An 11,631-nucleotide genomic window follows, 5' to 3' on the forward strand; every position below is an offset into this window, starting at 1 on the left:
TTGACCCAACTTTGCCCGCAAGGAGCGTCCCTGAAAACTAAACCGACCCGACCCGAAACATTCGGATCGGGTCAAAACTAACGGGTTTTTTTTTTTTTTGGAATGAAACCCACTTTTCTAAAAACAAAACAACCGAAAGAAGAAATCATCCAAGGCATTTCTGGAGAAGAGATGGACGGAGCTAATCTTTAGGAGCATGCACCACCGGGGGCCATAGGGGGCAAAGTACACGAGGTTCTGGTAATTGTAAGCAATATACCTGGCACTGAGTTAGGCGGTCAACTTGAGAAATTTTGGTCATTGGTCTTCAAGAACTGGGAGGCAACGGACGTTGATGCCGCGACGATGACATCAAAGAAGCTGAGACGGAGGTGCATGAGGGGGCCGTAGTTGGTGGCGAGGGCAGCGAGGGAGTGGTGAGGCACGACGCCCATGTGGGGCAAGTTTCCGATGATCGGCCATGGCTTTGGGCCGGGAGGGAGGGGAAGGCCGTGGCAGCAGCGGCGAGTGGTAAGCTTGAGGAGATAAAAGAGGAAGATAGTAAAGAAAATGGTGGCGAGAATGAGAGATGAAAGAGACATGGTGAGCTTTTTGTCTGTGCTGTGAAGCTATGGGCACAGAGGTCCTGGAGTTAAAGGGGCAGGGGAGGGGAAGATATATGGCCTAAGAAGCTTAAGAAGCAACTTGTCCTACGCTGCTTGAAATATCTCTTCAACCTTCTTCTCCTCTTTGTTTTTAATTATGTCCTCTTAACTCCTCTGTCTTTCTTCCTTCTGTTGGGCGGTCAAGAAATATTAGGAATAAAATTATATTTAGTTGGTTTTGACGGGTTCGACTTTGTTTCAACCCGATATCTATATTTTGATCCCATGACCCGTGAAAGACGGGTTGAGCAGGGGCGGGTTGTTCGGATGAATTGGGCCCAAGCCCTATATGCACAGGCCTACTAAGCCCCATCATTTTACCCCCTTCAAAGTTACCACTAGTGTAAATTGCACTTTTTTTTTTTTTTCCCTTTGTTCTTTCAAATATTTTTTAAATATCTTTATACATTTTAAAAAGATTCACTTCCTTAATCATTAAAAAAATAAAAATAAAATACAAAAACTGTCCAAAATAAAGGACAAAACTAGGGAGCCATTTTCCTTAGCAAATAGCCATCGTACACGTCATGCGAGTGCTCTGTTGATGGCCGCTGTCGTATAGAGCAGGCCACATTGATGATTTCTTTTTGTTAGTGTAGATTTAACAGCCAATTTCTAAACAAATCTTTACACGAGCAGGTTTGTGTATTCAGCATTTGTTGCAAGCTTTTCCTACACATCACAAGCCGTAAAAACTGTTGGGCATTGGGCAACTAATCTAATCGAATCTTATATGAAAAATAAATAATATAAATAATTAGATAAAATGCATAGGGCAACCAACCCAATCTTGAATGAAAAATAATATAATATAGTTAGATAGATCTTCAACTACGAAGAGATTTTGTTACAAATAGTAAAGTTCACAACTTCTTGTGACATGTTAGATATACTTCAAAGTATAAAGAGTTATACATTCTAATATATTACAAGCTACATCAGTTTGTAAACATTACTTTTGAAAGGCGTCTTTGTGAGTGTGGCAGCTCTCATATAGCTTATTTAACATATCTTAATGCAATACATGAGAGTACCAATTTTAGCACATTCATTCCTACAAGTTGGTTGAGTACCTTGGTCTTTTCTCTCTATACTCTTCTTGTGTTTGTATATAATGATAGGAAACCTCAAAAATTTACTCAAGGGAGACCACCTGTGCCTTTATATAGCATGCCAACAAAACTCTTGCCTATCGAGAGACGCAAATTAAAAGACATGCTTTAATATATACAATACCTTAAGAAAAATCATATTCAACAGTCTTACACCACATATTTATTTCTATTATATATATATATATATATATTTTCCTCAAAAGGTATGTGGTGTAATGCTATTGAGTATAATAACTATTTGAAAAAAGCCGATATTGTAATGAAAAAATATATTCATTATCCCTTTGTTCATAAGTGAAATATAGTAAATAATTTTTAATCATCTAATATCAAGATGATGAATAATCATTACTCTATCCTAATACAAGAAAAGAGTATGGGATATTAGTAAGTTCGCTGCACGATTTCTTGGAAAGCCATTCATGCATGCATGCAAGAAACAGGGTCCCGGTAACTTTGTTAGGGATTCTGGATTTTATCAGAAATTTCCAGGAATAAACCAATGGAAATGGCTTCTCCCACTGTCCCACATAAGGTGGCCACCACCATCGGTGGTGCCACCGACTGTGGGTTTTTATTTTTTTTATTTAATAGTTAGGTAAATATTTTTTAATAAATTTTTAATTTTTAATTTTTTTAAAAAAATATTTATTGAATTTAAAAAATATTTAATATAAAAAATAAAAAAGAGATAAAACAACTTGTCCTACTCGGAGAGTATTTCGGTGCCCTGCCCCTGTGGGAGTAGCACCGTCAATTATCGAGTTGTGGAATCTAAGATTTGGTATATAAAGACAATGTTTCAATTATTACAACAGATCTCAGAGATTTGAAGTTACCTACAGACCTCATTCTCCTTTTTAAAATATAAAAGCTTTATGGAGAATCCCATCATTATTTCTGCATCTGTTACAACAAGAAGTTGGCTAGAAGCCATTAAAGTTAAAAGGCGCTTTCTTTTATTGAATTTATACTCTTCTTTATATTGTAAAACCTATCTTTTCATTGCTTTGTGTTTGCTTTGCTTTACTAGCTATACTCAAGTCTCTCCTAAATGATTCCCAAGTGAAGGTTGGCGATTTGAAAGAAAAAGATACATGCAAATAAGTAGAAAGAGAGAACGCTGAGTGGATCTGGAGGTAAACAGACCGAGAACTGGATTGTGAGTCTGTGACAATTATAATAAGAGAAATACTCAAGCTATAAAGGGATTATACAAAATAAAATCTACAAATTGGCATGACTTGATGCAGTGCGTCAAATTATAAAATTATTTTTATTGTAAAGTAGATCTAATGCATCATGTGAAACCATGTTAGTTTGTAAATTTTCTTGTATGTAATCTTTTTGTGTATGTAGCAATTCGCTTATAATAATGCAGTACTGATCCTGTGCATATGTATATTTCAGACAATAATAAGAATTCCAAGAGATCACAAAATAATAGATTTATTGAGGTCAAAAGGGGCTTCAAAGGGAAAAATATTGGGCTCTGCTTTTGTAAACTTGCATTTCGGTGGGGTATTGGATACAAGTGAGTCAAAGTATGCTATGAGTGTAGCAGTCCAAAAGCAGAGTAATTGTATTTGTATAAAGTATTATGTACATGCCTATCTATCTAAGAGAACTCGATTTTTATTTCCCTGTGGTTTTCTCTGCCTCGTACATAACTACTTTCAACTCAAACAACCTGAGAAAAGTTAAGAATGAGAAACAGAATGGACTCGCATTAAAAAATGTAAAAGAGATAGTCACCTAAAATGACAACCCTTCGAGTCTGCTGATTGAACTCCGGACCAAATTATTGCAATCTTGAGAGTCAAGACAGGCACTGTGGACTAGCAACTTCGGCAATTTAAAGCTGTGTCTCAAAATAACTTATTCATCTTCCTGGGTTGTAAGATTTACAATTTCTCGGCCAACAAGAGCTTGTCCCCTGCCATATTTGTAATTTGAACAAGTGTTATCAACCATCAAATCAATCACATTTAGTATTGCAAGAAGAAAGCTATATCATTTAGTCGAAACTTACACAGATCATTGAAAATTATAAAACTTTAATAAACGAATGAAAATTAGACCTAGATATTAATTAAATTGGTCCCTATGGTTGTGTATATGTCAAATTAATCCACGTATTTTTTAAATCAACTTAGTTACTCTATGGTTTTACAATCGATCCAAATAATCTTTCCATCAGAATTTCATCATTACAATCGATCAAAAGATACTGAAGTGTCATGCCACATGTCAAAAAATTTTAACTCCTTTCGTCCTGCTGGTGGATGTGGCCTCCACCTGTAGAGGGGTGGATCTCCCCTTCCTCCATCTGGTCATTCCTTGGTGATTCAGATCTAGGCCACCATGGCTCAGCCCTACAAGGGCCATTGCGTGGTTGTCCTTGTAGAGCCACTAGAGCCACCCCGATGTGCTCTTCAGGGCCTCCGTTGGGGTGGCTCTGTTTTGTGATAGCTAGGCAAGGACCACCTCGCAGAGCCACGTCGTGCACAGCCTAGATCTGGTCACCTTGGCTTGGCTAGGCGAGTGAGAGGGGAGACCGCTCACTACCAAGGGGTGGGCATGTGGCCACCCCTTCCTCGTTTTTTCTTTAATTATTATTTTGAGATTTTTAATTATTATTATTATTATTATTTTTTTAATTTTAAGATAATTTGATATTTTGCAAACCACAGGGAGTAAAAAGTTAAAAAACTACAGAAACCAATTTGGCTTTTAAGGCAGACTGCAAAGACTAATTTTGTATTTAACCCAAAAAATTAATTTAAAACCCAGTGTAAAAGTCGGCTCAGGTCATTAAAATTGGGTCCTTCGATGAAAGAAAGGAACACAAGGTATGCACCCATTGAAGTACCCAACTTCCCAAAACTCATCAATAATTAAAGTTCCTACAACTAAGTAATGATGGACAAGGTACTTATTTTCTGTTTGAGAGCAAGTCCTTTCAGTTTTCTTTTACTTTTTTAATGGCCAAATGGAACATACAGTTAAGCTGTCTTCCTTTAAACTTTCCAATGAGTCGGCAAGCTCCACTTGCTTTGATGCAGTTGCAAGCAGTGCCTACAAAGAAGGATGAAAAAATACAATTAATACAATAAAAGTTATTTGAACATTATCTATATTTTTCAAAATTATGTGAGAGAAGGTATTTACTTTCTTTGTCTTCTGTAAATCGTATTCAATGGATTTAATTCGACTTAGAGATTCCTGAAGCATATCCTCCTTCTCAGGAGGAATTTTTGTAGGTTTGTCAACAAGCTCATTTACCAATGTTTCTAGATGTTGCAGTCTTTCCCAGAGTGGGTCCTCTTTGATTGACTTTGAAACGAGCTGCTCTGGAGGTCTTGAATCAGCAAGCTCAGGTTTTTTATGTTTTACTAACCGTTTTTCTGCATGCTGAACTGCAAAAAATCTCCGCAACCCAGGTAGTAGTAGATATACACAAGCTAATATTTTGAGTATGATGTGGAGCAAATTTGTTAAATAGGAAATGGACTTCTTTAACAGTCTTCTTTGGGTACTGCCGTTGGTTGCATCACCTGTCACAAGCACCAAGTTAGGAGCATGTAAAAGCTTGTCCAATAGCAAGTGTTCTAAGTTCACAAGATCATATAGAAGCATTTTTACTGAGAAAAAAAGAGACAAGATGACAAGTATCACCTTCATGCTAAATAAACCAACTTCTGTAACAAAGAGAACCTAACTTACAAGCAATTTGTTGCAGCCATGTATTTCGAGCCTTTGAAAAAACTAAACATTTTTTGCATTATTACTGGAATCATGGTTTTCATTACTGTGAAAATGTGCTAGAAGAAGTACAAAATAGAACATTAAAATTGGAAGCTCCTATGTTAGGTTGCAACAAGTGCAATTGGAAACCTACATTCCCAGCTGGATCATTTATTACAGTACAGTTATTTTAGTATTTCTACAATTGTAAGTATATGTTATTTTTTCACTAATCCATACTTATAAAAAAATTGCAAATCCACATGTACGGGAAATGTTCCACTCTTCCTGTAGATACAAATTGAAGAAAAATATTTAAGGCATTGGTATCAGTTTATGGCACATATAAGAAAATTCAACAATGAATTCTTCCTTCTCCTAATTAAAGAGTAACTTCAGTTGACAGCCTGGCCAAAAATGTGGATGCACAGAAGAAAAAATCCAGCCTGACCAAGACTGACCAAAACCAACAGCTTAACTGAGCCTAGATAATGAGGCATGGATTATCTGACACATTGCCACTGCTAGTGTTGCTTTAATATGAAACGATCAGCCGAATGCAGAAAATGAAAACAGCTTAATCACTATGGTACTGGTAAATTTAATGGATGTGAAAAACCACTACCATAGAAGTCCATGGTGAAAATCATTTATTGTACACCAATGCTATCAAAGCCAAGGCAAGTCTTAACTAGCAGAAGACATGCTGAATGATAACTTACTTGTTGAACTAGTATTTTTGAGCCTAATCGTACTACCAACTGGTTCAACCAGGCTGTTGCTAGATGCAGGGTCACTCATCTTTTCCTGAGACAAAAAAGAAACACAAGGCAAGAGTTACTAGAAATGATGATGTCTTTGCATGGGTAGAACTGTACACAAAAATCTCAATATCCACATTAAAAGATCATGATCAAATGGGCACACATAAGAACTGATTCCTCATGGAACTCATACAAATCAGTAGCATGGATTACTGCATCCCAAACAGCAATGGAGAAAGAAATTCGGGTAAGATGTAAATGATCAAATGGATGATATGGCTTCCATGAATGCGTGCTAGTGTTTTTCTATGTATCTACATTCCGCCAAAAACAATTGACATTCCATTTTTGGCTCGCCCGTTATTTGTCCATCGTCAAATATCAGAGATACAAACTCATTTAATATGTTATCAAATCAATTAAAAAAACAAGTTAAAGAAACATGTTTTAATTTGAAGGGTATAATGAAAAGAAACATGTGACAGATGGGTGGGAGAGCAATTAAATGCCACTCCCCAAAAATTTGTGCTTTGCTGACAAAATGTTAGGATCAAGAAGTATCTTTTGCAATTTAAATAAATTACTTTTAACAACCAGCATTGATTGCAGCTGCCCATCAAGTTAAATACAATAGAAAAGCTGTCAGTGAACCAAAGATAGCGAGTTCTTTGTTTCAAGAAGCTTCAGCCAACAATCTCTTGTTCAGAAGATAATATATAGATTAAGGATGCCTCTGTGGCAGAGTACATGGACATTTCTACTGGTTTTGGTCAGTGGTCCGTGAGTTTATTAGAGCTGTTCAGGATTGGGAGGTGGGGGACATCACTGAGTTTTACAGTGTGTTATATGCACTGAATTTAAAGGCTGGAGGGGGAGGATAGGTTGATTTGGGTTCATTCAGGGAATAAGAATTTTTCGGTCAGATCTTTCTACAAGGTTATGTTGACTCATACTTCTATTGATTTCCCTTGGAAGAGGATTTGGAGAAGCAAAGTACCTCTCAAGGTTGCTTTCTTTGGTTGGCTGGCTGGCTTACCATGGGAAATTCTGACTATTGACAAGTTGAGAAAGCGTGAGATTATTATAATGGATTGGTGTTTTATGTGTAAAAGAAATGGAGAATCGGTGGACCATCTTCTTCTTCATTGTGATGAGGTTAAGGCTATATGGGATTAAATTTTTACTAGGCTTGATATCGCATGGGTAATGCTTAGGAGGGCGGCAAATTTATTGTCATGTTGGAAAGGAATTTGGGGCCACGGAAGATGGTGCCTTTATGTCTAATGTGGTGTACTTGGAATGAGAGGAATGGTCGATGTTTTGATAATAGGGAACATTCGATGGGAGGATTTAACGACTTTTTCTTTCATACACTGTTACTTTGGGCTTCAGCTATTGTATTGAATGGGACTAGCCTTGATGAATTTTACACTGTTTTTCACAGCACTTAGCTTGTAATTAGGTTTTTTCTCTTGTATACTTCCTCTGTACTTGGGTTTTGCCTAATTATATGGATTAATAAATTCTTCTTACTTGTTAAAAAAAAGATTAGTTCAGAATAATGTGCTAATAAAGAAATAGGTAAGGACAAAGAAAACTGACTCCCAGTACATTCATTTTGCGACAAAGTGGCATCGATTGCCTGAAGCCAGAAGCACTTGAAGGCACATCAGATTCTGACCCAGCAAAAGATATTTCACTACAGGCAACCTGCAGACAGAATAAACATAATGTAACAATATGACATAAGACTAGAAGACGATAGAAGACAGCATGAATTGTTAAAATATCTACAAGTTACCTTAGAGGCTGATAACTTGGCTTCTGAATCATCAAAGTCAGAGAAACTCTTAGTCATTGTCAGAAACATTGCTTCTCCAGCCTGAAGCAGCTGCAAGTAAAGTAGATTAAATGTCAAGGCATTAGTTTAAAATTCAGGTTTCCTCAAACATCAATGATTTTGAATGAACCGTTCCGTCAGCTGACTAGGAACATACTTTCATTATTTTTGGATCATTCCAAGGCCCCTTGTCTGATCTAAGACACCCACCTTCATTCGGACATGAGCAATTTCCACCCAAAAAATCTGGTAGTTGGCTGTTTTAGCAGACAAATGGTCAAAATGATTGATGCAATGAGTCACAAAAACACCATATTCACAATTAAACGGCAAAAGTTTTTATGGTAAGTTGTAAATGTCAAGAAAGAATCCCAACCTTGAGTCTATTACCTCCAACAACCTATTTTGAAATTTGTTGCCTAAAACCTGTGGAGTCAGTGAACCACCCCTGATTAGTTTGTATGGCCTCTAAAAGTCGAAAAAACGTTTAAAAACAAATCTCATACATGTATCTTTGAGGTAGTCCTTGGGTCTAGAAAACCTTTTGCTGTATTCCATAGTAATTTGAACCCACTACCAGCATTAACAATGAACATCTGATGTAATGTCTGTAAAAAATGAGCTAATATCAGAAACGATTGACAGATGCTGGCTTCAAGAACTCAGGTACCATAATTGTTTTAATTCCATATGCTATTAAACCACCTCAGGATAGTTATCTCCATCAATTTTCTGTATGCGCATAACAAGATCGTGGGCAACTTTGCCGAAGCTTACCCAGTTCTGCAAAAGAAATCGAGCAAGGAGAAGCAATGACAATGTTTAAACACACAAAATATGCAGAAGTGAGATAAATATTATGATAAGCTAGTAAGTTACCAGCCCATGCACATCCAGTATTGTTGTTGTGGAATCTATGTGTCTCTTGGCAGCAATGGAACATGCCGGGAACTTCTGACTGAAGACCTTCTCGAACCCCTGAATATGATATTTTAAAAACCGGTCCACCGTGGTGACATTCATCAGCTTGCTAGGTTCAAGTTTGCCAAGTCTTTCAATATAAACAGGCCGTCCCCCTCTGTCCACCCCATGGTAACCATGTGGATACCAACGTTGAACTTCTTCATACTCATGATATACAAAATCCTAGACATAAATCATTGCAATTCAGAATCTGTTAGAACTTAAGCCATTAAAAATAAACAACTGATAACAACTGGTATTCCAGGTAAAATTTTTAACTATAATTAGAAAAAACAAGATAACCAAAATTACACGCCTCAACTGCCCATTCGAGAACCTGAAATTTTTTTTTTAATAGAGAACCTGACATTGGTGAAGACATTTTGATTTCTATGAATTAGACATTCATCGTATCAAATTAATAGACATTTTGATTTCTTTTTTACATCTTACCAGTAAAATAGAATCTACATTATTATCTTTCCTCCAGTTAAGCATTTCGGCCCACATGTGGAAAGTTTTATCCAAGTCGAATTTCCTTGCCTTTAGAAACCTGTAGCAAGGAAATGTCAGTTTTCTATAAATGAGCAGAATAAATAGGAAGATGAAACATAACATTCCAAAAGAAATAATTACAACTAGAACTGAATTACATGGCATACTTGATGATACTAGTAAAAAAACATAAATAACACAGGTGAATACACACACGCCCACACCCACACTAATATACAGGCCATCGCACACAAATCGGAGCATATGCAGTCCCTCAGTCGCCGTGTTGGGTAATTATTTGCTTCTGATAGCAGAGTTATAACAACATTACAATGCAGGATGTTTAACAATGCTAAAATGCTTTTTCCCAATATTCAGGCTCAATATTCTCATTTTCTCTGGTTTCTTCACTTCTGCATCTGTATAATCCATTAAATGAAAGAATTCTCGACTTTCTGATGCCACACGGTTCTCGAATTCCAAGTTTCTCACAACGTCAAACGGTCCAAGTTTTTCTTGTGTGTAACACTATGCTTCATAGTATGCATTCACAACCGCGTCTAAAATTCAAGTCAACTAAAGATATAAAAATTGAGCTCGCAATTGTATAAGACAATAATATCATAATAAAATTATTCGAAAATCAGATTTCTGAACTAACATATGAAAAATTCAGTATACGTTACGCCATGATTCGTTTACCTTAGCAAAGTATGGTAATCATCGTGGCGAGGCGGGAGCAGATCTTTCGCAAGTAATGCATCGCGGAACGTGTTAACAGCTGCTTCTTCCCTGGCGTCCCGGACATCGTAGATCGAGATCGATGCGTATCGGCAATCGGCGACCCGGTTGCCGCGCTTCCTGAGAGTGTGCGAGAGCCTCGTGGAAGCACTCATTGCCCTTTTCTTCAGAGATCTGCCTCGAACCCTTCGCCTCTCATCCTCAGACGCTGTCTCGGCCTCACAACCACTCCTGTCCATCCAGTCTTCTCGAATTGAAGCGAGTTCTTCTTAAAGCCAAACAAACAGTAATCCAATTAAAAATTTAATATTTCAAGCTCACTTCGATCAAAACACGATTTGTATGCAAAAATATACCTGGCATTGTATCTATGATACGCTCAGTATCCAGTTTTTAGATCAATATGTGCACCAAACACAAAAATCGATGAGAATTATAATAAGATCTGCGTACTTCGCTCTAGATCTCGAAAATCCTCAAGATTCTCAAGAGGAATGAATAAACCCCAACAAGGATAGCAGAATTACAAAAAATGAGGTTGAAGAACGGAAACAAGCACGATATCAAAACCACCAGAGTCGCCTAAAATTCACCACCTCTCGCTCCGTAAAGGAATACAAGCTGAGAGAGAGAGAGAGAGAGAGAGAGAGAGAGAGAGAGAGAGAGAGAGAGAGAGTTGCTTTCTGATTACGAAGGAATTTTCTCTTTATCCGTGTTTAGGAACTCTTCAGATGGAAGAGAGAGAGCGTAGGCACAAGTCGTTGTAGCGCAAGCGTGCAACGGCCGCTTCAGCTTTTGGCTCTCTACTATAGCTCCTGCAAATTTTCGTTCGTTCCTGTGTTTTGTTTACTTTTCAGTCATTCTCTCCCTTTTGTTCCTTTTTTTTTTTTTTTTTTGTGCAAATTAATTGTTTTTTTTGGGGTTCGATTTGTAAATAGAAAATTGAAGTAGGGGCGTTTAGGTTTACGACAGGTGCCGGCTGTTGTCGACGAACTTGGTTCACGCGTAGGGAAGGAGGAATGGGACTGAGCTCGGTGCGTCTGCGTCACGGCCCACTTGATGTTTGCCAAGTGGAGGTAGTGATACCTTGACGTGCCAATGCGATTGAACAGCTCCCACTTTCGCTAATGATATTATGACACGTGGAAACCCTCGCATAAACCGCATTGTTCTGGTCGCACCCTCTGGTGTCCGAATTTGTGCCCCCACTTCCGTATGTTTTTTGTTTTTTGTTTTAAAAGGAAATGCCCCTGAAAGGACACGTGTGCATTTTATTTGGTACGGTATTTTTCATGACTTCGTGAGCTAATTTCTAGCCTTTG

At 37.5% G+C, this 11,631-nt stretch overlaps 1 protein-coding gene across 4 annotated transcripts; it reads right to left on the bottom strand.

The window, feature by feature from the left end:
* Positions 1 to 3,190: 3,190 nt before the first annotated feature.
* LOC122303693 (phosphatidylinositol/phosphatidylcholine transfer protein SFH9-like) lies at positions 3,191 to 11,175 on the bottom strand. 4 transcript variants are annotated; one of them, XR_006240793.1, is made up of 15 exons: positions 10,666 to 11,175; positions 10,271 to 10,577; positions 9,527 to 9,626; positions 8,990 to 9,256; positions 8,816 to 8,893; positions 8,617 to 8,718; positions 8,487 to 8,536; positions 8,268 to 8,367; positions 8,072 to 8,161; positions 7,873 to 7,980; positions 6,229 to 6,313; positions 4,931 to 5,316; positions 4,763 to 4,837; positions 3,515 to 3,695; positions 3,191 to 3,449 (listed from the first exon to the last, which is right to left on the bottom strand). XR_006240793.1 is itself a non-coding variant. In XM_043115589.1 (14 exons), exons 1-14 carry the CDS (start codon positions 10,670 to 10,672, stop codon positions 3,642 to 3,644), a joined length of 1,806 nt encoding a protein of 601 aa, XP_042971523.1. In that variant the 5' UTR covers positions 10,673 to 11,175; the 3' UTR covers positions 3,191 to 3,641. The 4 variants fall into 4 exon arrangements, 3 of the variants coding, with proteins under 3 accessions (XP_042971523.1, XP_042971522.1, XP_042971524.1); XM_043115589.1 differs by having other exon boundaries at positions 3,191 to 3,695; positions 10,271 to 10,574; XM_043115588.1 differs by having other exon boundaries at positions 3,191 to 3,695.
* Positions 11,176 to 11,631: the final 456 nt, after the last annotated feature.

The sequence above is a fragment of the Carya illinoinensis genome, chromosome 3, assembly GCF_018687715.1.
Source record: "Carya illinoinensis cultivar Pawnee chromosome 3, C.illinoinensisPawnee_v1, whole genome shotgun sequence".
Lineage (NCBI taxonomy): Eukaryota > Viridiplantae > Streptophyta > Magnoliopsida > Fagales > Juglandaceae > Carya > Carya illinoinensis.